The 24,946-nt window shown below is 43.4% G+C and overlaps 1 protein-coding gene across 1 annotated transcript; it reads left to right on the top strand.

The window, feature by feature from the left end:
• The first annotated feature begins 1,455 nt into the window (after positions 1-1,455).
• On the top strand, positions 1,456-24,946 carry LOC115174828 (protein unc-93 homolog A-like). Its single transcript, XM_029733748.1, has 9 exons — positions 1,456-1,705; positions 1,829-2,010; positions 2,389-2,618; positions 2,860-2,982; positions 14,852-15,063; positions 15,185-15,320; positions 15,417-15,548; positions 15,646-15,993; positions 24,827-24,946. The coding sequence occupies exons 1-8, from the start codon at positions 1,616-1,618 to the stop codon at positions 15,954-15,956; spliced, it is 1,416 nt and encodes a 471-aa protein (XP_029589608.1). The 5' UTR covers positions 1,456-1,615; the 3' UTR covers positions 15,957-15,993; positions 24,827-24,946.

Genomic DNA, 24,946 nt, shown 5'->3' with positions numbered 1-24,946 from the left:
AATAATTTGCCCATTCAATATATTAAAGCTCTATTGGCTATGGTAGGCTGCAAATCTTTCTATTGAGCAGAAACAAGAACACACATTTTCTTCGGGAACAGTACCTTTTCTAGTTTAGTCATATTTATATTAGCTACCTTAGAAGTGTTTACTTTTCATCCCGACTAGCAGCAATTGAGTTGCATTGTCCCATACATTGGATGAACCAAATCAACTGGAAGTATCTACAAAACAAGTTTTCAAGCCACATAATCCAAAAGAAAGGCTACATCTAATATTTTTTTCGTAAAATTACTTTTCACAATTCAGAAATTATTATTTTGATTCACATAACTCTATTCACCGCGATTGGACCGAATCCCAACTAATACAATGGCCGAGTGAATTGTTAATTTCGTTTAAAAAAAAGTGTTTAAATGAATAATCGGAATCGTTCAAAAAATGTAATCAACTTTGAATGTCCTTATTCTTGAGTGTCGGTGGAAGTTTTTTGGGGACATGACGAAAACATGAATCATGGTAATAATACTTAAACAGTTAACTACAGGGTACACTATATGTTTTGAATTGGCTACCTAGATATAAGTCTGTTCTGTATTAAATGTTATAGACTAGGCCTACCTGCCTGCCACTGCAATGTCCGACTTTCTCTCTCTCTTTGAGCAACGGCCCACTCCTCTTGCACTGATGCAAGTGATGCGCGCAAACACAACAGACGCACTAAAGAGCATTCAGAGCCTGGTTTATATGTTGATTTTGATTTGATTGATCAAATATTTAAACACGGTGCCTAAATAATTTCAATTATCAGAAATGATTCATTTCCATGACCTTTCCAAAAAATGTCGGATTGGATCATTTCCCAAAACTTTTCCACAGTGGTGGTAAGTAGGCTAGTTAAGTAAACATACTTTAAAGTACTACATAAGTAGTTTTTTGGGGTGTCTGTATATTTGGAATATTTAGCAGGTCATGAAAATTGTCCAATTCACGCACTTATCAAGAGAAAATCTCTGGTCATTCCTACTGCATCTAATCTGGTGGACTCACTAAACACAAATGCTTTGCTTGTAAATTATGTCTGAGTGTTGGAGTGTGCCCCTGGCTATCTGTAAATGAGAAAAACGAGAAAATCGTGCCTTCTGGTTTTATTTATATAAGGAATTTGACATGATTTATAGGTCTACTTTTGATACTTAAATATAATTAAAGCCAAGTATTTTTAGACTTTTATTCAAGTAGTATTTTACTGGGTGACTTTCACTTTTACCTGAGTTAATTTCTATTAAGGTATCTTTACTTTTACTCAACTATGACAATTGGGTACCTTTTCCACCACTGCTTTTCCATGCCTGGAAAACATCATTTTAAAATGAAATGTATTTTCCAGGATTTTTATGACAGTATGAACCCTGTAAGAGCTCTTCAGCAGAGGACACACATATCTAACAGTTTATAGAACGAGATGAACTTTGTCCCCAATTTAAACAGCTTCACTATATAAAGGCTCAGTTGTTTTACCTACGACTTTGCTTTGACAACCGTCCAGTGGAGTTGTAATCTGGAATATACTTTTCTCATAGAGCCAAACCTTTAAGGTATTCACGTTGCAGACATGATAGACCGAAATATGAAAAATGTTCTGGTGGTATCCATTGGATTTTTATCTCTGTTCACAGCGTATGGAGGACTTCAGAGTTTACAGGTAACTCAAGATACTGTCGTGTCGATCATTAAATAGATGATTGCTTGAATATTAAGGTATAATTCAACACTGCAATTTCTGGTTCTTGATAATTGATGGCACCACCCCTCTCCTGTGTTACAGAGCAGTCTGAATGCCGAGGATGGGATGGGGGTGACATCTCTCAGTGTTATCTATGCCTCCATCATCCTGTCATCCATGTTCCTAACACCCATTCTCATCAAAAACCTGGGCTGCAAATGGACTATTGTTGTCGGCATGGGCTGCTATGTGACCTATTCAATTGGGAACCTCTATCCAGGATGGTAAAGCAAACTGTCCAAAACCTGTTCAGACCTTCATTGTTTACAGCTTTCAACAAGCTGTGTTTCTTCTTCATGATTTAAGAGCAAAATTACAATACAACTAATCATGTACCTCCCTACCTCAATGAGTAAAACATTTGGCATAGTACACATATATTAACTTGTTGTTACCAAGTAGAGTTGGGATTATTTCAGTACTCTGTGAGTAAATTAAACTAATTATGTGAAAGTAGTGTCCATCGACAAAGTTGTTTACACACATGGTATGAATCCTATCCCTCTCTGCTATGCTTCCTGGACTGGCCTGTCAGTAGCTGTGTTAGTTTACAAACTGTAGGCAGTGTCTGATGCTAACCATATTAATCTGTCCTCTTCTAGGTACACTCTGATCCCCACCTCGGTAATCCTGGGTATGGGAGGTTCTCCACTATGGTCAGCCAAGTGTACCCTTCTCACCATCTGCGGCAACCTGCAGGCCCCTAAAGAAAACAAGGCAGCAGCGGATATTATCAATAAGTACTTTGGCATATTTTTCTTGATATTCCAGTCTTCGGCTGTATGGGGAAACCTCATGTCGTCGTTGATATTTGGTTCAGATACAGATATACGTAAGTAGCAAGTGCACACATACACACACAAACAAACATACACACACAAGTATGCACACAATAACACACAGAACAAATGCAACTTGTTTGTGAAAGTAGTAACATTTGTAAGTTAATAAAGGGTGACTGTAGGATAAAGTGAATGAGATGCATCATGTGCAGTGTACATTATGAGAGGTGTTCTTGCCCAACCATCCTCTATGGTACCATCTGTCATAATGACATCTTTATGTTCTCCTAGCTGACATCTCTGAGGAAGATCTACAATATTGTGGTGCAGGTTTGTGCGTTGATATCCATGTAAACTCTACGACCACAAGACCAGCACAAGAATTGGTCTGGACACTAGTCGGCTGCTATATTGGTAAGAACCTACTATTGTTTGTCAGTGCTACAGGTTGACACGGCCATAATACTGCATTTACCCCCCCTCCCCTCCCCAGCTCATCTCATGATTTTGTTCACATTTTGCCATGAGGCTGAGACAAATTTCTGCAGTTTTTAAGCACATTTCCTGATATTTAACAGTTTTATAATGCTATTCTACACATTTTGTCATGAGGCTGTTAGGTTCTGAACAAACAGAGTAAAAACTCAAACGGACAACTAGGAAAAGCTCAAACCAAGTTTATCCACCCACTGGGTCATACAGCTGCAAAGACAAGGTATGATTACACAAGCACACATATTTATAACCTCCTACTAGGTGGGGTTAACTCCTTACACATCTAGACAGCCGATACATCTCTGTTGCTAGGCAGGAACTTAATTGATTCCTCTCACTGGTGTAGTCATGGCCCTGCCTGATGCTAGAACCTTCAAGGGTGTGGAAATGTATGTGTTTGAGATAGAACTGTAGTAGGAGGGTCGTTGTGATGGGCTTCTCTGGCCCCCCTCCCAGAGGTTTCTTTTCACTTCATCTGTTGACTTGACCTGGAGTCAAATTCCTCTCTCCTCCCTAGTTCCGCAGCTGACCTGCCTCATCAGAGACTAACTGTTTCCTTTCGCCTCTCTCCTTAGTAATGTTGATATTCAACAATAACGTTTGAACAGAATATGAACGTTCTGCTCTTCCCCTTGTCTCACTCAGTAACTTTCCATACACCACCTTCCTATTCACCCTTCATTTACCCCAACATATACATTCCTTATACATGTAAAGTAATCAATAAGTTCTAGTATGGTAACATTAATAAGTATATTTCAAGCTAGAATCCAACAAGGCTAAGAGGATATGTTGCAGTTTAAAGCTAATTCCCTGCAATTCTACACATTTTGCCATGGGGCAGAAAATAAAATGTGCTGTTTTAAAGCACATTTCCTGAAATTCTACACATTTTGCTATCATATACCCACCGATCTCCATGCCCAGGCGTTGTAGGGAGGTCATACAGGCACGTGGAGGCCACACACACTACTGAGCCTCATTTTGACTTGTTTTAAGGACATTACATCAAAGTTGGATCAGCCTGTAGTGTGGTTTTCCACTTTAATTTTGAGTGTGACTCCAAATCCAGACCTCCATGGGTTGATAAATTGGATTTCCATTGATTATTTTTGTGTGATTTTGTTGTCAGCACATTCAACTATGTAAAGAAAAAAGTATTTAATAAGATTATTTCTTTCATTCAGATCTAGGATGTGTTGTTTAAGTGTTCCCTTTATTTTTTTTAGCAGTATATATATATATATATATATATACATATATATATATATATATATATATATATATATATATATATATATATATATACAGTACCAGTCAAAAGTTTGGACACACCTACTCATTCAAGGGTTTCTCTTTATTTTTACTATTTTCTACATTGTAGAATAATAGTGAAGACATCAAAACTATGAAATAACACATATGGAATCATGTAGTAAGCAAAAAAGTGTTAAACAATATATTTTAGATTCTTCAAAGTAGCCACCCTTTGCCTTAATGACAGCTTTGCACACGCTTGGCATTCTTTCAACCAACTTCACCTGGAATGCTTTTCCAACAGTCTTAAAGGAGTTCCCACATATGCTGAGCACTTGTTGGCTGCTTTTCCTTCACCCTGCGGTCCAACTCATCCCAAACCATCTCAATTGGGTTGAGGTCGGGTGATTGTGGAGGCCAGGTCATCTGATGCAGCACTCCTTCTTGGTCAAATAGCTCTTACACAGCCTAGAGGTGTGTTGGGTCATTGTCCTGTTGAAAAACAAATGATAGTCCCTCTAAGTGCAAAACAGATGGGATGGCGAATCGCTGCAGATTTCTGTGGTAGCCATACTGGTTAAGTGTGCCTTGAATTCGAAAATAAATCGCTGACAGTGTCACCAGCAAAGTCCCCCCATCACCTCCTCCATGCTTCACGGTGGGAACCACACATGTGGAGTTCATCCGTTCACCTACTCCGCATCTCACAAAGACACGGTGGTTGGAACCAAAAATCTCACATTTGGACTCATCAGACCAAAGGACTGATTTCCACTGGTCTAATGTCCATTGCTCATAGCAAGTCTCTTCTTCTTATTGGTGTGCTTTAGTAGTGGTTTCTTTGCAGAAATTCATCCATGAAGGCCTGACTCATGCAGTCTCCTCTGAACAGTTGCTTTTGAAATGTGTCTGTTGTGTAAACTCTGTGAGGCATTTATTTGGGCGGCAATTTCTGAGGCTGGTAACTCCAATGAATGTATCCTCTGCAGCAGAGGTAACTCTGGGTCTTCCTTTCCTTTGGCAGTGTCACGTGTGCTCCCTCTTCGGTCTCTAGGTCACCAGGCTGCTCGTTATGGCGCACACCTGTCACCATCGTTACGCGCTTCAGCGCATTATGATGCTCACCTGGACTCCATCACCTCCTTGATTACCTGCCCTGTATATTTCACTCCCTTTGGTTCCTTCCTCAGGCGTCATTGTTTCTGTTTCCTGTCTGTGTGTTGTTCGTGTTACTTGTTTTGTATTATGTTTCATTTATTTATTAAAACACTCACTCCCTGAACTTGCTTCCCGACTCTCAGCGCACCTCGTTACAGGCGGTCCTCATGAGAGCCAGTTTCATCATAGCGCTTGATGGTTTTTGCGACTCCACTTGAAGAAATGTTCAAAGTTCTTGAAATGTTCCGCATTGACTGACCTTCATGTCTTAAAGTAATGATGGACTGTGGTTTCTCTTTGCTTATTTGAGCTGTCCTTGCCATAATATAGACTTGGTCTTTTACTAAATAGGGCTATCTTCTGTTAATTGAAATGCATTCCAGGTGACTACCCCATGAAGCTGTTTGAGATAATGCCAAGAGGGTGGCTACATCAAGGCAAAGGGTAGCTACATTGAAGAATCTCAAATATAAAATATATTTTGATTTGTTTAACACTTGTATCATTTGATTTACACAACATGCCTACCACTTTGAAGATGCAAAATATTTTTTATTGTGAAACAAACTACAAATAAGACCAAAAAACTGAAAACTTAAGCGTACTTAACTATTCACCCCCCCACACTCAATACTTTGTAGAGCCACCTTTTGCAGCAATTACAGTTGAAAGTCTCTTGGGGTATGTCTCTATAAGCTTGGCACATCTAGCCACTGGGATTTATTCCCATTCTTCAAGGCAAAACTGCTGCAGCTCCTTCAAGTTGGATGGGTTCCGCTGGTGCACAGCAATCTTTAAGTCATACCACAGATTCTCAATTGGATTGAGGTCTGGGCTTTGACTAGGCCATTCCAAGACATTTAAATGTTTCCCCTTAAACCACTCAAGCGTTCTTTAGCAGTATGCTTAGGATCATTGTCCTGCTGGAAGGTGAACCTCCATCCCAGTCTCAAATCTCTGGAAGACAAACAGGTTTCCCTCAAGAATTTCCCTTTAGCGCCATCCATCATTCCTTCAATTCTGACCAGTTTCCCAGTCCCTACCGATGAAAAACATCCCCACAGCATGATGCTGCCACCACTATGCTTCACTGTGGGGATGATGTTCTCAGGGTGATGAGAGGTGTTGGGTTTGCGCCAGACATAGCGTTTTCCTTGATGGCCAAAAAGCTCAATTTTAGTCTCATCTGACCAGAGTACCTTCTTCCATATTTTTGGGGAGTCTCCCACATGCCTTTTGGTGAACACCAAACGTTTTTTCTTATTTTATTTCTTAAAGCAATGGCTTTTTTTCTAGACATTCTTCCGTAAAGCCCAGCTCTGTGGAGTGTATGGCTTAAAGTGGTCCTATGGACAGATACTCCAATCTCCACTGTGGAGCTTTGCAGCTCCTTCAGGGTCAGCTCCTTCAGGGTCTCTGTTGCCACTCCGATTAATGCCCTCCTTGCCTGGTCCGTGAGTTTTGGTGGGCGGCCCTCTCTTGGCAGGATTGTTGTGGTGCCATATTCTTTAAAAAATGTAATAATGGATTTAATGGTGCTCTGTGGGATGTTTAGAGTTTCGGATATTTTTTTTTAACCCAACCCTGATCTGTACTTCTCCATAACTTTGTCCCTGACCTGTTTGGAGCGCTCCTTGGTCTTCATAGTGCCGCTTGCTTGGTGGTGCCCCTTGCTTAGTGCTTGTGCAGACTCTGGGGCCTTTCAGAACAGGTGTATATATACTCAGATCATGTGACAGATCATGTGACACTTAGATTGCACAATTATGTGACTTCCGAAGGTAATTGGTTGCATAATATCTTATTTATGAGCTTCATAGCAAAAGAGGTGAATACATATGCACGCACCACTTTTCCGTTTTTTTTAAAGAATTTTTTGAAACAAGTTATTTTTTTCATTTCACTTCATCAATTTGGAGTATTTTGTGTATGTCCATTACATGAAATCCAAATAAAAATCTAGTTAAATTACAGGTTGTAATGCAACAAAATAGGAAAAACACCAAGGGGGATGAATACTTTTGCAAGGCACTGTATATACAGTGGCAAGAAATGTATCTGAACCCTTTGGAATTACCTGGATTTCTGCATAAATTGGTCATCAAATTTGATCTGACCTTCATCTAAGTCACAACAATAGACAAATATAGTGGGCTTAAACTAATAACACACAAATTATTGTATGTTTCTTGTCTATATTGAATACATAATTTAAACATTCTGTGTAGGATGGAAAAAGTATGTGAATCCCTAGGCTAATGACTTTTCCAAAAGCTAATTGGAGTCAGGAGTCAGCTAACATGGAGTCCAATCAATGAGACGAGATTGGAGATGTTGGTTAGAGCTGCCTTGCTCTATAAAAAACACTCACAAAATTTGAGTTTGCTATTCACAAGAAGCATTGCCTGATGTGAACCATGCCTCGAACAAAAGAGATCTCAGAAGACTTAAGATTAAGAATTGTTTACTTGCATAAAGCTGGAAAGGGTTACAAAAGTATCTCTAAAAGCCTTGATGTTCATCAGTTCACGGTAAGACAAATTGTCTATAAATGGAGAAAGTTCAGCACTGTTGCTACTCTCCCTAGGAGTGGCCGCCTGGCAAAGATGACTGCAAGAGCACAGTGCAGAATGCTCAATGAGGTTTAGAAGAATCCTAGAGTGTCAGCTAAAGACATACAGAAATCTCTGGAACATGCTAACATCTCAGTTGACGAGTCTACGATACATAAAATGCTAAACAAGAATGGTGTTCATGGAAGGACACCACGGAAGAAGCCACTGCTGTCCAAAAGAAACATTGCTGCAAGTCTGAAGTTCACCAAAAGAGCACCTGGATGATCGACAGCGCTCCTGGACAAATATTCTGTGGAGAGATTAAACTAAAGTTGAGATGTTTGGAAGGAACACACAACACTATGTGGAGAAAAAAAAGGCACACCACACTAACATCAAAACCTCATCCCAAGTGTAAAGTATGGTGGAGGGAGCATCATGGTTTGGGGCTGCTGTCACAACTGTCTTCAAGAATGGACCAAGGCGCAGTGGGAATATGGATACTCATAGTTTAATTCAAAAAGAGTAAAGCATCCACGGGGAAAAAACAATAAACAAGACAGCAACAGTTTTGCAGGCTAACTAAACGCAGTGCAAAAACAACTACCCACAACCCCAAAGAAAAACACACACTCCTATATAGGACTCCCAATCGAAGGCAACTCAACACACCTGCCTTCAATTGGGAGTCCAATCACCCACACAACATTTAACAAACACAAACCCCCTGCCACATCCTGACCAAGACTAACATAATTATGCCCTCTGCTGGTCAGGACGTGACAGCTGCTTTGCTGCCTCAGGGCCTGGACATTTACATTACATTTAAGTCATTTAGCAGACGCTCTTATCCAGAGCGACTTACAAATTGGTGCATTCACCTTATGATATCCAGTGGAACAACCACTTTACAATAGTGCATCTAAATCCTTTAAGGGGGGGGGGCAGAAGGATTACTTTATGCTATCCTAGGTATTCCTTGAAGAGGTGGGGTTTCAGGTGTCTCTGGAAGGTGGTGATTGACTCCGCTGTCCTGGCATCGTGAGGGAGCTTGTTCCACCATTGGGGTGCCAGAGCAGCGAACAGTTTTGACTGGGCTGAGCGGGAACTGTGCTTCCTCAGAGGTAGGGAGGCGAGCAGGCCAGAGGTGGATGAACGCAGTGCCCTTGTTTGGGTGTAGGGCCTGATCAGAGCCTGAAGGTACGGAGGTGCCGTTCCCCTCACAGCTCCGTAGGCAAGCACCATGGTCTTGTAACGGATGCGAGCTTCAACTGGAAGCCAGTGGAGAGAGCGGAGGAGCGGGGTGACGTGAGAGAACTTGGGAAGGTTGAACACCAGACGGGCTGCGGCGTTCTGGATGAGTTGTAGGGGTTTAATGGCACAGGCTGGGAGCCCAGCCAACAGCGAGTTGCAGTAATCCAGACGGGAGATGACAAGTGCCTGGATTAGGACCTGCGCCGCTTCCTGTGTGAGGCAGGGTCGTACTCTGTGAATGTTGTAGAGCATGAACCTACAGGATCGGGTCACCGCCTTGATGTTAGTGGAGAACGACAGGGTGTTGTCCAGGGTCACGCCAAGGTTCTTAGCACTCTGGGAGGAGGACACAATGGAGTTGTCAACCGTGATGGCGAAATCATGGAACGGGCAGTCCTTCCCCGGGAGGAAGAGCAGCTCCGTCTTGCTGAGGTTCAGCTTGAGGTGGTGATCCGTCATCCACACTGATATGTCTGCCAGACATGCAGAGATGCGATTCGCCACCTGGTTATCAGAAGGGGGAAAGGAGAAGATTAATTGTGTGTCTTCTGCATAGCAATGATAGGAGAGACCGTGTGAGGATATGACAGAGCCAAGTGACTTGGTGTATAGCGAGAATAGGAGAGGGCCTAGAACAGAGCCCTGGGGGACACCAGTGGTGAGAGCATGTGGTGCGGAGACAGATTCTCGCCACGCCACCTGGTAGGAGCGACCTGTCAGGTAGGACGCAATCCAAGCGTGGGCCGCGCCGGAGATGCCCAACTCGGAGAGGGTGGAGAGGAGGATCTGATGGTTCACAGTATCAAAGGCAGCAGATAGGTCTAGAAGGATGAGAGCAGAGGAGAGTTAGCTTTAGCAGTGCGGAGAGCCTCCGTGACACAGAGAAAAGCAGTCTCAGTTGAATGACCAGTCTTGAAGCCTGACTGATTTGGATCAAGAAGGTCATTCTGAGAGAGATAGCAGGAGAGCTGGCCAAGGACGGCGCGTTCAAGAGTTTTGGAGAGAAAAGAAAGAAGGGATACTGGTCTGTAGTTGTTGACATCGGAGGGATCGAGTGTAGGTTTTTTCAGAAGGGGTGCAACTCTCGCTCTCTTGAAGACGGAAGGGACGTAGCCAGCGGTCAAGGATGAGTTGATGAGCGAGGTGAGGTAAGGGAGAAGGTCTCCGGAAATGGTCTGGAGAAGAGAGGAGGGGATAGGGTCAAGCGGGCAGGTTGTTGGGCGGCCGGCCTTCACAAGACACGAGATTTCATCTGGAGAGAGAGGGGAGAAAGAGGTCAAAGCACAGGGTAGGGCAGTGTGAGCAGGACCAGCGGTGTCGTTTGACTTAGCAAACTAGGATCGGATGTCGTCGACCTTCTTTTCAAAATGGTTGACGAAGTCATCCGCAGAGAGGGAGGAGGGGGGGGGGGGGGGGGGGGGGGGGGGGGGGGGGGGGGGGGGGGGGGGAGGGGGAGGAGGATTCAGGAGGGAGGAGAAGGTGGCAAAGAGCTTCCTAGGGTTAGAGGCAGATGCTTGGAATTTAGAGTGGTAGAAAGTGGCTTTAGCAGCAGAGACAGAAGAGGTAAATGTAGAGAGGAGGGAGTGAAAGGATGCCAGGTCCGCAGGGAGGCAAGTTTTCCTCCATTTCCGCTCGGCTGCCCGGAGCCCTGTTCTGTGAGCTCGCAATGAGTCGTCGAGCCACGGAGCAGGAGGGGAGGAGGATAGGGGACATAGAGAGTCAAAGGATGCAGAAAGGGAGGAGAGGAGGTTTGAGGAGGCAGAATCAGGAGATAGGTTGGAGAAGGTTTGAGCAGAGGGAAGAGATGATAGGATGGAAGAGGAGAGAGTAGCGGGAGAGAGAGAGCGAAGATTGGGACGGCGCAATACCATCCGAGTAGGGGCAGAGTGAGAAGTGTTGGATGAGAGCGAGAGGGAAAAGGATACAAGGTAGTGGTCGGAGACTTGGAGGGGAGTTGCAATGAGATTAGTGGAAGAACAGCATCTAGTAAAGATGAGGTCAAGCGTATTGCCTGCCTTGTGAGTAGGGGGGAAGGTGAGAGGGTGAGGTCAAAAGAGGAGAGGAGTGGGAAGAAGGAGGCAGAGAGGAATGAGTCAAAGGTAGGCGTGGGGAGGTTAAAGTCACCCAGAACTGTGAGAGGTGAGCCATCCTCAGGAAAGGAACTTATCAAGGCGTCAAGCTCATTGATGAACTCTCCAAGGGAACCTGGAGGGCGATAAATGATAAGGATGTTAAGCTTGAAAGGGCTGGTAACTGTGACAGCATGGAATTCAAAGGAGGCGATTGACAGATGGGTCAGGGGAGAAAGAGAGAATGTCCACTTGGGAGAGATGAGGATCCCAGTGCCACCACCCCGCTGACCAGAAGCTCTCGGGGTGTGCGAGAACACGTGGGCAGACGAGGAGAGAGCAGTAGGAGTAGCAGTGTTATCTGTGGTAATCCATGTTTCCGTCAGCGCCAAGAAGTCGAGGGACTGGAGGGTAGCATAGGCTGAGATGAACTCTGCCTTGTTGGTCGCAGACCGGCAGTTCCAGAGGCTGCCGGAGACCTGGAACTCCACGTGGGTCGTGCACGCTGGGACCACCAGGTTAGAGTGGCAGCGGCCACGCAGTGTGAAGCATTTGTATAGCCTGTGCAGAGGGGAGAGAACAGGGATAGACAGACACATAGTTGACAGGCTACAGAAGAGGCTACGCTAATGCAAAGGAGATTGGAATGACAAGTGGACTACATGTCTCGAATGTTCAGAAAGTTAGCTTACGTTGCAAAAATCTTTTGACTAAAATGATCAAAATGATACAGTACTGCTGGCTGGTGAAGTAGGCTAGCTAGCAGTGGCTGCGTTGCTGACTTTGTTTGAAAGTGTAGCTGGCTAGGTAACCTCGATAGTTTCAGTGCTACACCTTATCATGATACAAAGGCAGCTATGTAGCTAGCTAACATAACACTAATCAAGACGTTCCTTTGTAATGTATTTAGTTTCACCAATGCTGCTCGTCGGTAATAGTTGAATAGGTTTGGAAATGGCGTCGCGGGGGACGAAAATAGCTGGCCAGCTAACCTCAATAATTACTCTAAACTACACAATTATCAAACTATGACAAACTATGACAAAGACAACTTATTGACTAAAATGACTAAAGTGATACAGTACTGCTGGCTGGTAAGGTAGGCTAGCTAGCAGTGGCCGCGTTGTTGACTTTGTTTGAAAGTGTAGCTGGCCAGGTAACCTCGATACCTTACAAGGCAACTATGTAGCTAGCTAACACAAGCTAACCTGGCTAGCTAACCTCGATGATTACTCTAAACTACACAATTATCTTAGATACAAAGACAGCAAAGACAACTATGTAGCTAGCTAACACTACACTAATCAGATCGTTCCGTTGTAATGTATTAGTTTCTACAGTGCTGCTAGTCGGTAGAAGTTGACTAGCTCGCTAGCAGTTGTTGACTAAGTAGGAGAACGGTGGCGCGGCGGACGAAGATAGCTGGCTAGCTAACCTCGATAATTACTCTAAACTACACAATTATCTTTGATACAAAGACAGCTAAGTAGCTAGCTAAAAAATTGCTCAGATCAAACAAATCAACCGTTGTAATGTAGTGAGATGTAATATTACCTGCGGAGCGGAATGCAGCACGACCACTCGCACCAAATGACAGCTTGCTATCATTGACTGAAATTAATTCTCACGTTTATCAAGACTGCTTTGCTGCCTCAGGGCCTGGACAGCTTGCTATCATTGACTGAAATTAATTCTCAAGTTTATCAAGACATTTTGCAGGAGAATGTTAGGCTATCAGTCCGTACATTGAAGCTCAACAGAAGTTGGGTGATTTAACAGGACAACGACCCAAAACACAGAAGTAAATCAACAACAGAATGGCTTCAACAGAAGAAAAATGCCTTCTGGAGTGGCCCAGTCAGAGTCTTGACCGCAACCCGACTGAGATGCTGTGGCATGACCTCAAGAGAGCGGTTCAGACCAGACATCCCAAGAATATTGCTGAACTGAAACAGTTTTGTAAAGAGGAATGGTCCAAAATTCTTCCTTACCATTGTGCAGGTCTGATCAGCAACTGCAGAAAATGTTTGGTTGAGGTTATTGCTGCCAAAGGAGGGTCAAACAGTTACTAAATTCAATTGTTCACATACTTTTCCCACCCTGCACTGTGAATGTTTACACGGTGTGTTCAATAAAGACATGAAAACATATAACTGTTTGTGTTATTAGTTTAAACAGACTGTGTTTGTCACATTCATGACCAATATATGCAGAAATCCAAGTATTTCCAAAGGGTTCACATACTTTTTCTTGCCACTGTATACACTATATATGCACAAAAGTATGTGACCACCCTTCAAATTTGTGGATTGGGCTAGTTCAGCCAAACCCGTTGCTGACATGTGTATAAAATCGAGCACACAGCCATGCAATCTCCATAGCCAAACATTGGAAGTAGAATGGCCTTCCCGAAGAGCTCAGTGACTTTCAATATGGCACCATGATAGGATGCCACCTTTCCAACAAATTTCTGCCCTGCCAACTGTAAGTGCTGTTATTGTGAAGTGGAAAAATCTAAGAGCAACAACAGGACCGCCAAGTGCTGAAGCACGTAGCACGTAAAAATTGTCTGTCCTCGGTTGCAACACTCACTACCAAGTTCCAAACTTCCTCTGAAAGGAACATCAGCACAATAACTGTTCGTTGGGAGCATCATGAAATGGGTTTCCATGGCCGAGCAGCCGCACACAAGCCTAAGATCACCATGCGCAATGTCAAGCGTCGGGTGGAGTGGTGTAAGGCTTGCCGCCATTGGACTCTGGAGCAGTGGAGACGCTTTCTCTGGAGAGATGAATCACGCTTTGCTATCTGGCAGTCCGATGGACGAATCTGGGTTTGGCGGATGCCAGGAGAATGTTACCTGCCCAAATGCATAGAGCCAACTTGAAAATTTGGTGGAGAAGGAATAATGGTCTAGGGCTGTTTTTCATGGTTCGGGCTAGGCTCCTTAGTTACTTTGAAGGGAAATCTTAACGCTACAGCATAAAATGACGTTCTACATGATTCTGTGCTTCCAACTTTGTGGCAACAGTTTGGGGAAGGCCCCTTCCTGTTTCAGTATGACAATGCCCCCGTGCACAAAGCGAGGTCCATACAGAAAGAACATGACTGGCCTGCACAGAGCCCTGACCTCAACCCCATCGAACCGCTTTGGGATGGATTGAAATGCTGACTGCGAGACAGGCATAATCGCTCAACATCAGTGCCCAAATTCACTAATGCTCTTGTGGCTGAACAGAAGCAAGTTCACGCAGTAATGTTCCAACATCTAATGGAAAGCCTTCCCAGAAGAGTGGAGGCTGTTATAGCAGCAAAGGGGGGGGACCAACTACATATTAATGCCCATGATTTTGGAATGACATGCTCGAAGAGCATACACACACATGTACATACATCGGTGGCCCGGGGCATGTGCCCTGCATGCCCGCATGCCCGTAATCCAGCCCTGCAGGTTGATGCTATTGAAATGTTCTGTTTGTTTCTGTTGTGTACTAGGGGTGGGTGTGCTGGCCATGATCATAGTGGCAGTATTTTTGGATAACATAGACAGAGATCAGGCTCAGGAGTTCCGAGGCAACAGGGAACCATTCTGGAGCACCTTCCTGGCCACGTTTACACTCCTGAAAGACAAGAGACTCATCATTCTCATCCCTTTGTCCATGTACAGTGGCTTTGAGCAGAGTTTCCTCTCCGGTGAATACACAAAGGTGAGGAGACGATACATGGTTCTTACCCTGCCTCGAGGATTCCAACGTTCAAGAATTCTTAACCAACGGAAGAGTGGTTAAAAGTTATGTTTGTGACCTTCTTTTGTTGTTTCTTTTGCAGAACTATGTGACCTGTTCATTAGGAATCCATTATGTTGGATATGCGATGATATGTTTTGGAGCCACAAATTCGTTATGTTCCTTTATGTTTGGGAGGTTGGCAGAATACACTGGAAGAGCCCCACTGTTTTGCTTGGGTAAGAAGAGCTTTCCAATAAAGACATTAACATTTTCATTGGTATCCTATACGACACATTTAAAATCAAATCACTTACTACTCACCGCTCTTACAGCTGCGGCGATCAACTTTGCCTGTATCATGGCCCTGTTGTTCTGGAGGCCTCACCCAGACCAGCTGCCTGTGTTCTTTGTGTTTCCTGCTCTATGGGGCATGGCAGATGCGGTATGGCAGGCACAAACCAACTGTGAGTGGAGTTATTGAAATGTATTACCGTGACATGCTAGGTACATCAAACATTTTGTACAGAACAGAGGTAACGGTGGTTTTGTTCTTATTTGCAGCACTGTATGGGGTTCTCTTCCCCAGACAAAAAGAGGCAGCGTTTGCTAACTGCTGTATGTGGGAGTCCCTGGGGTTCGTGATAGCCTTTGCCTACAGTACCTTCATCTGTCTGGACACCAAGATCTACATCCTCCTTGGAGTTCTGATCCTCTCCATAGTTACCTGTTTGTGGGCAGAGTACCAAGAACACAAGAATCCTACACTTCCGGTGGAGGAGGGAGTATATGACAAAGACTATAAAAAAGACACAGACCAATACACAGACTACTCAAAAAACATACATCACATCATTGCTCAGACCAGCTTGTAGACAATACGTGGATTTGATATGTAGACTTATACAACAGGTGAGTCTAATCCTGAATGCTGATTGGTTAAAACTGCATTCCAGCTGGTGTCTATTCCACAAGTTACCACCAACTAAATCTATGACGTTAAAATACCTGTTTACTCTGTTCCATCTGACTGCGCAATCCACTGTCTCATCAGCCCGGCAATTTAGAAACTTGATCTCCACTATAAAAAGCATCTAGACATTATCTAACATTTATTTTAGACTAACATTTAGTTTTTGAACAGCAGAGATTTGTATAAACCTTGCTGACTGTATCTCTGACATTTGCAACATTGTTCCAATATCCAAATTCAATCTCCAGTTGTCCCATAGTAATGAACACAGCTTCTGTTGTTATTCTGCCTGCACTGTTGACATGACTGTAAGTTAGCTAGCAAGCTTGGGATAAGAACGTTGCCAGTCAGTATGGCAATGGAACATTTAGAACGAATGCTTGCGTTGCGTCCATAGATACAGAACAAAAAGACTGAATGACTGGGTCACGTCTCTGGCTACCAAACTGATAGAATGAACAACCAGCCGGCTTAGGTAGCAGCCCTAGACTTGTGTCGGGACTATATCTTGTGGAAGGATGAAATACTATGAATTAATCAAAATAACATTTAATGAAAATACAGTACCAGCCGAAAGTTTGAACACACCTACTCATTCAAGGGCTTCTCTTTATTTTTACTATTTTCTACATTGTAGAATAATAGTGAAGACATCAAAACTATGAAATAACACATATGGAATCATGTTGTAACCAAAAAAGTGTTAACAAATCAAAATATATTTTAGATTGTTCAAAGTTGCCACCCTTTGCCTTGATGACAGCTTTGCACACTCTTGGCATTCTTTTAACCAGCTTTTCCAACAGTCTTGAAGGAGTTCCCACATATGCTGAGCACTTGCTGGCTGCTTTTCCTTCACTCTGCGGTCCAACTCATCCCAAACCATCTCAATCGGGTTGAGATTAAGTGATTGTGGAGGCCAGGTCATCTGATGCAGCACTCCATCACTCTCCTTCTTGGTCAAATAGCCCTTACACAGCCTAGAGGTGTGTTGGGTCATTGTCCTGTTGAAAAACAAATGATTGTCCCACTAAACGCAAACCAGATGGGATGGCGTATTGCTGCAGAACGCTGTGGCAGACATGCTGGTTAAGTGTGCCTTGAATACTAAATAAATCACAGACAGTGTCACCAGCAAAGCACCCCCACACCATCACACCTCCTCCTCCATGCTTCACGGTGGGAACCACACATGCAGAGATCATCCGTTCACCTACTCTGCGTCTCACAAAGACACGGCGGTTACAACCAAAAATCTCAAATTTGGACTCATCAGACCAAAGGACAGATTTCCATCAGTCTAATGTCCCTTGCTTGTGTTTCTTGGCCCAAGCAAGTCTCTTCTTCTTATTGATATCCTTTAGTAATGGTTTCTTTGCAGCAATTCGACCATGAAGGCCTGATTCACACAGTCTCCTCTGAACAGTTGTTGAGATGTGTCTGTTACTTGAACTCTGAAGCATTTATTTGGCTGCAATTTCTGAGGCTGGTAACTTATCCTCTGCAGCAGAGGTAACTCTGGGTCTTCAATTCCTGTGGCGGTCCTCATGAGAGCCAGTTTCATCATAGCGCTTGATGGTTTTTGCGACTACACTTGAAAAAAAACATTAAAAGTTCTTTACATTTTCCGCATTGACTGACCTTCATGTCTTAAAGTAATGATGGTCTGTTGTTTCTCTTTGCTTATTTGAGCTGTTCTTGCCATAGTATGGACGTGGTCTTTTACCAAATAGGGCTATCTTCTGTATACCACCCCTACCTTGTCACAACACAACTGATTGGCTCAAACGCATTAAGAAGGAAAGAAATTCCACAAATCAACTTTTAACTAGACACCTGTTAATTAAAATACATTCTAGGTGACAACTTCATGAAGCTGGTTGAGAGAATGCCAAGAGTGTGCAAAGATGTCATCAAGGCAAAGTGTGGCTATTTGATTACTACATGATTCCTATGTGTAGTAAGTTTCGTCATCTTCACTATTATTCTACAATGTAGAAAATAGTAAAAAAAAAAAAAAAAGACCTTCAATTAGTAGGCGTGTCCAAACTTTGGACTGGTACTGTATGTCAATCATTATATGAATATGTTGGCAACCCGTTGTATAAAAGTGGGTGACACCTGGTTGTCCAGTGGCGAGGGATGTATGTGGCCAGGTCAACAGCCGATCTCGTACCAACGTGGTCACGTAGATTCGTTCTGGAGGGCAGGTATCAGGAACGAGTTCCCTCTCCAGAACCGGGTGGAGGTCCACATCTAAGTCCCATAACATGGGACCTACGATACGGGAGGACCGATTGATTGTCTGGAGGGCACTTACAGGACTCTCAATTGGCGTGGAACCACAGGGTACGGGAAAGCAGGTCCCCCGGTATCCTGGTCCCCAGGCGGTGATTTTCCTCCTCGACCAGGAGATGGTGGGGTTGTGATGTTGGAGCCACGGGAGGCCGACGATTACTTTGTGTACGGGTGCGGTGGTGATGAGGAAGGGAAGGCTTTGCTGGTGCATGGGTCCCACGATGAGGTTGAGGGTGCTGTGATGTGTGTGATTGTGTCGGATCCCAATGGTCATTTATCCAGGGCTTGGACTGGAAAAGGAGAGGAGAGCAGGTATGGGAGGAGGCGAGGGCCTTGTCCAATAGAGCTGTAGATACAACACAAGGGACGGACAGCCAGTGAAATTTAAACCAGAAAGTGTTTGGCGGAAAGAGATGATGGAATACTCACCCAACCCCGGGAGACAAATGATCACGGGGCTATCCCTCTGCCCTCGTGGAGCCCTGGTTATGACGCATTGGACACCGCTGAAGCTGGGGCCCCTTCTGACCACAATAGGGACAGAGCCCCAACTGTTTCTGACGGCGTCGCTCTGCCGCGAGTAGGTGTGGACCCTACCTCCATCGGTTCAGGCTCTGTCTCAGAATGGCCATAGGAGGAGGGCGAGAGGCACTAACGCTCCCGAAGAAGGTTATCCAAATGGATGGTCAGCGCTATGAGTGCGTCCAAGGAGGGGTTGTTATCGCGACACGCCAGCTCCGTCTGGAGGCTGCTCAATCCATCCGCTGGAGGCTGCTCAATCCATCCGCTGGAGGCTGCTCAATCCATCCACTGGAGGCTGCCATGGTCCGGAAAGTGTGGTCTGGGCAACCTGCCGGAGTTGGAGTAGGCGCTCACCTACCTCTCTGCCCTCTGGTGGATGATAGAGGACCGACCCTGAACCTCTCATTGGAACCCAGCTCCTCCTCTCCTCTCTCCTATATGGCTGTGGCCCACTCCAACGGAAATGACCGTTGGCCTCTCAGTGGTAAGGATCCCGTCATATTTGTCTGAGAGGGACAATCGGGCATCGCTGACCTGGGCGGACTGCTGGATGGGCTGGGGGACTGGCTCGCTGAGACGATTCGTGGTAGAGGGTCCTCCGCGTTGGAGAACGTGGAAGACCTCATCCATAGCTGTACCTAGTTGCACCAGTTGGTCGTGGTGTTGGCGGATTAGGTGTCCCTGTTCGCCAACCCTCTGGGTGATGTCTGGATTTTCTGCTGCTTCCATTTGTTGAGGTAATATTCTGTAATGTATACACCAAGAGTCAGGAAGCAGGTGCAGAAGATGAGTTTAATAATGAAACAATACAAATGAACAAACGAGTTGCGTACTGAACGTGAAAGGAAATAATACTACCTAATACTACTTAGTGGCTAAATAAAGGGAGAGTAATCAGGGTGATGATGAAGTCCCAGGTGTGCGTAACGATGGGGAGCAGGTGTGCACAATTATGGTTGTCAGGTGTGCGTAATGTGGTTTGCCAGGAGGGAGCAGGAGTAGGCGTGACACTATAAATGTATGGATAACTATCTTGACCATAAATTATGTATAATAATTTTCTATGGTTGAACTTTTAATGCAGAATTTCTATGCAATTCTGATTTAAGTGTGATAAATGTATTTTTATGCCATGGCTGCGATGTTGAATTCACATTACATTATGCTGAACTGTAACAGAGTGAAATACAGCACTGAATGTCACTAATTAAGTAGATGAAACTTTAATCTACCATAGTTAAAACTATTTATTGACCAGTTATTCTGCAGTCCCAAGTCTTTGTGCCAACAACAGGAGTGGTAGGGCACAGCAGGGTCATCACACATCATGAAACTGCTCCTCAAGCCTCCATCACACCACATCTGGATATGTGTGCAACAAAAGTTCAACATTCACCTTCTGCTACTATTTCTGTCAAGCTGTCTACTCATACAATTTGATGCATACGTTTGATAAATCCAACGTATGCACCACACAGAACGCAATGCAACTACAACGCAATGCTGCAGGGCAAACGCAGCGTTCCAATGGAAATGAATGTACTTCTGGTGTAACAAAACACAAACGCTGTTGGCATCACATAATTGCTTTGGGCTTATCATGAGTTTACTCAGGGTGGCACTGTGTTTCTTCAACCACTAATGTTCAATAAAAACAAATGATTTACCTTTCAGTGAAAGACTTCTGGGGTCCTATCTTCAGCGGCCCTAGTGTCAAATGCACTTCAGTTAACAATTTCATCATGTGAAATTGACATTTTCCAGCCCTAACGCTTCGAACACACCGACAGAGGTTTTGCGCAAAATAGTACGCAGCATCATCTGGATATGTACGCAACAAAAGTTTCTGTCAAGTCGTCTACGCATACTGTTTGACGCATACCAATGCACCACACCAAACGGGCTGCAACTGCCTCTGCAACGCAATGCTGCAAGACAAATGCACAGTTTCCTTGAAAATGAATGTATGCTTCGAACACACTGACAGCATCATAGTATTTTGGTAAGCCAGAATTACATTAATTTCTAATTGAAACGCTGCATTTCAATTGCAACATTGTGCATACCTTGGATTTATCGATGTATGCGTAGACGGCTTGACAGAAATGGTAGCAGAAGGTGAATGTTGAACTTTTGTTGCATATGTAGCCAGAAGATGCTGCGTCCTATTTTGCGCAAAAACACTGTCGGTGTGTTCGAAGCTTAACGTTTGAATCAGCTCGCTTGCGCTCAGGTGGGCTGGGTGTAAACATTTGAGGTGTGTCCTTAAAAGGTCGATGTCTGTACCCCCGTATTCATCTAATACTTGATACTTCAAGAGGTCTTTAGATTCAAAATCCAATAGCAAACGGATCCTTGGTATGACCTTCTTAAAAGCAATTCCATAAAGCTTAGTAGAACCTCTTATGGGTTAAAAACATGATTAAAAGTGCTAATTTCAAGCAGCGCTGTTAGGGATATTTAAGATCAACCAAAACCTGGTTTTAGCAGTAACGCAGTTGGTCATGGCATGAATTTCGCAGCCTACCCAGCCGCGACGCACACTGCCCATATGCACATGGAACAAGAGGAGCCCAACGTGCTTTTGGTGCCTGTATACTTTGCATTTAGAAACATAATAAAACACATTTTTTTCCCACATTATATTTTATTTTATTAAATACCAAGCATAGTCTTCCCTCCTCTCAATTAAGTATACTTTTTGTCTGCCCAATGCAATTGCGAAGTAGTTAAGACCGTCAATAAAGGGTTTGGCTCCTGAGACCGCTTGGAAAAAAATCTTAAGCTTTATGAAAATGTCAAGTTTGAGAGGAGTAAAACAGTGAGCTGACATTCCTTTTTTATCTATGCGTTGTAGGCAGGCCCATATTATTTTTGCCGTTTTGGACGTGCGTAAAACCCCCTCCGTGATGTAATCTAGGTGTCCATGCCCATCATGAAACGAGAGATGAGTACCTCAGTGAATTCCGGTGAAACTCTTATTTAGAAGTTATCTGTAACATGTAAAAAGTGCTTATTTTACGTTTCATATGTTCAAAACCCAAGCTTTCGCTTAGGCCTACTATAACGAAGGCTGGTTCAACAGTAATGCATGTGTTTTTTTATCCTGGCGATTTTATTATATCATTACATTTTACATTTATTTATTGTAGTTTTAAAAACCAACTGATTGCTTGTTTTTCGTAAAATTTTCTTTTAACCAAACATAAGAATTATTCATATTCCTGCTATTATGGTGACAACATCCGTGGCGCGCTTGCAATGCAACTTCTGGAGATGTGTGAATGCGATCTGATCTGTAATAATCTCCGATTATGTTAATAAAATATAGGCCTATTTGGGAGCAGTATAGCTGTGAGTGGACATCCTCCCTTTCTATTTATATTGGATCTTTGTCCAGCTACTGTAAAAAGTTTGGATGTGCGTAAAATCCTTCATAGTCTGCGTTGTTTTAATATTGTATGCCCACAGGGAGAAATGATGGTGCCCATAAGTGTGACATAGCCTATTTAAAACAAGTTGTTGTTTTGTTTTCATTCGAATTATTCGTTTTCTTTTAAGGCCTTATCAATAATTCATAATATTGCTTATTGACAACGTTTGGCATGTCCATGCTCAGCCATTATGCAATTTACAGTAGGCCTAACCCCTATATCAGTGTGAATGCTACTGAAACAATGCAATTACTTAGAACAATGTGGATTGCAAATGGGTTCAAGTTAACGTATTTGGCAAAGATAGGTCTACATTTTGTACTAATTAACTATTGTTGCTGCTATGGGATGCAATGTGGTGTACACAGTTGGAAACGTATATCCAGGATGGTCAAGCTATTACTGAAATATATGTTATAATATGTTATGTGTGATGTGGCTTTGCTTTGTGAAAAAAGGTCCATACTGCACCTACTGTATACACTCCTAGCTTGTTCAAACATAGGCTCTTGGTTTATGATAAAACCTGATAACAAGATTTATGGCAACACAACTAAGCTCAGCAGTAATTTAGACAGAGAGTGCTTAGATATTTTGATAAGAGGAGAAATGCTATGGTAATAAATGGTTATTGCCGAACATTAATAGATATCACTAATGTCCACATAGTAATGGAAATGTTCATGGTGCATATGTTAAGGTTAATCTGAAATGCCTCAGTGTCCATTGCATAGCCACAATATCCTTTCATCTTAAATGTACCCCAAAAGGACACACAACCTCTCTATTAGGTCCATTGATTCCTCACTGTACTATACTTTAGTGATAATGCCCGGTTAGCTGGTGTCGAGGGCAGGAAAACCGTGCCAATATCTCCTCCAAACACCGGCTTCGAGGGCATTATCACTTTTATATAATGGGTTACCAACATATTCAAATAATGATTGACCTATTTTCATTAAAAACTTCATTTTGATTAATTTATTCATACTATTTCATCCTTCAACAAGCCGGCTGGTCGTTCGTTCTATTGTTTCGGTTGCCAAAGGAGCAACCCAGTCGTTCAGACTTTTTGTTCTGTATCTATGGACGCGACCCAGTCGTTCAGACTTTTTGTTCTGTATCTATGGACGCGACCCAGTCGTTCAGACTTTTTGTTCTGTATCTATGGACGCGACCCAGTCGTTCAGACTTTTTGTTCTGTATCTATGGACGCGACCCAGTCGTTCAGACTTTTTGTTCTGTATCTATGGACGCGACCCAGTCGTTCAGACTTTTTGTTCTGTATCTATTGACGCGACCCAGTCGTTCAGACTTTTTGTTCTGTATCTATGGACGCGACCCAGTCGTTCAGACTTTTTGTTCTGTATCTATGGACGCGACCCAGTCGTTCAGACTTTTTGTTCTGTATCTATGGACGCGACCCAGTCGTTCAGACTTTTTGTTCTGTATCTATGGACGCGACCCAGTCGTTCAGACTTTTTGTTCTGTATCTATGGACGCGACCCAGTCGTTCAGACTTTTTGTTCTGTATCTATGGACGCGACCCAGTCGTTCGGTGTAAATGTTCCATTGCCATACTGGCAACGTTCTTATCCCTTGCTTGCTAGCTAGCCAACTAGGGCTAATTTACAGTCACGTCAAACGTCAAAAAATAATAATAACAGTAGCTGCATTTGTATTTGTTTAAGCTATTTTCTAGTGACATTTATTTGGATACATCCATAACAATGAGCTAATGAGGCGCGATTTCACCTGGCATAGAAAATGTACTCTCTCGTCTGGGCACTGTTGAGGAACTAGACAACAACAACACAGCTATCACAATCACTTCAAACACTGAAGCTGGAAAGAGTGCAAACTAGCTGCACTTCGTTTCATTTTACCTTTTTCCAATTTACATTTCTTTGTATCAATACAAATGATGCCAGCTGATTTATGATTGTAGACTGACTGGGAAACGCTGCATGTCTGTCTCGTCCCGACTCCCTACCCATACACATGTATTACTATGGGATAGCTGGAGATCGAGTTTGACTATTGAAACAATGTTCCAAATGTCGGAGCGACAGACAGCAAGGTTTATACAAATCTCTGCTGTTGAAAACTAAATGTTAGTCTAAAATAAATGTGAACTAATGTCTAGATGCTTATTATAGTGGAGATCATGTTTATACCTGTCCTGGTTGGGCTGATGAGACAGTGGATTGCCCAGTCAGATGGAACAGAGTTGTTATAGTGTGGACACTATATAAATAATTACATTGAATATGTTATTGTACTTACCTGCAGTATAGTTTGATTACTATTCATGTGTTCATGGTTATTATTGGCATTGGCCTTGACTTTTCCCCTTTGATGACGTCATCACCCAGAGTTGTACCTGTTCAATGCGACTCTACCAGAGGGCTTTGTGTTTGAACGTACGTCCCGATAAACCAGGCAGATTATGATCAATACTCGAGGATTTCATATTTTGGGGGGGAGTAAACTGACCCTTGCCTATGTGAATTAACAGAAGGCGATTGGAAAACACGGTGATCACACGACTACATGGGCAGAAGCAACCGAAAAGGGCAAGGCATTGCTGAACAGATGCTAGCAGCGAGATAGAATCACGCAGACCACGTGAAGACTT

This window comes from Salmo trutta, chromosome 35 (assembly GCF_901001165.1).
Source record: "Salmo trutta chromosome 35, fSalTru1.1, whole genome shotgun sequence".
Lineage (NCBI taxonomy): Eukaryota > Metazoa > Chordata > Actinopteri > Salmoniformes > Salmonidae > Salmo > Salmo trutta.
This window is presented reverse-complemented; position numbering and strand designations above follow the sequence as displayed.

What these genes read in the sequence shown, in the direction of transcription:
- LOC115174828 (XM_029733748.1), top strand. Translation starts at nt 1,616, where the DNA reads ATGATAGACCGAAATATGAAAAATGTTCTGGTGGTATCCATTGGATTT. An exon ending in GAGGACTTCAGAGTTTACAG is followed by an intron (nt 1,706 to 1,828) that starts GTAACTCAAGAT and finishes CCTGTGTTACAG; the next exon opens with AGCAGTCTGAATGCCGAGGA. An exon ending in TCTCCGGTGAATACACAAAG is followed by an intron (nt 15,064 to 15,184) that starts GTGAGGAGACGA and finishes TTTCTTTTGCAG; the next exon opens with AACTATGTGACCTGTTCATT.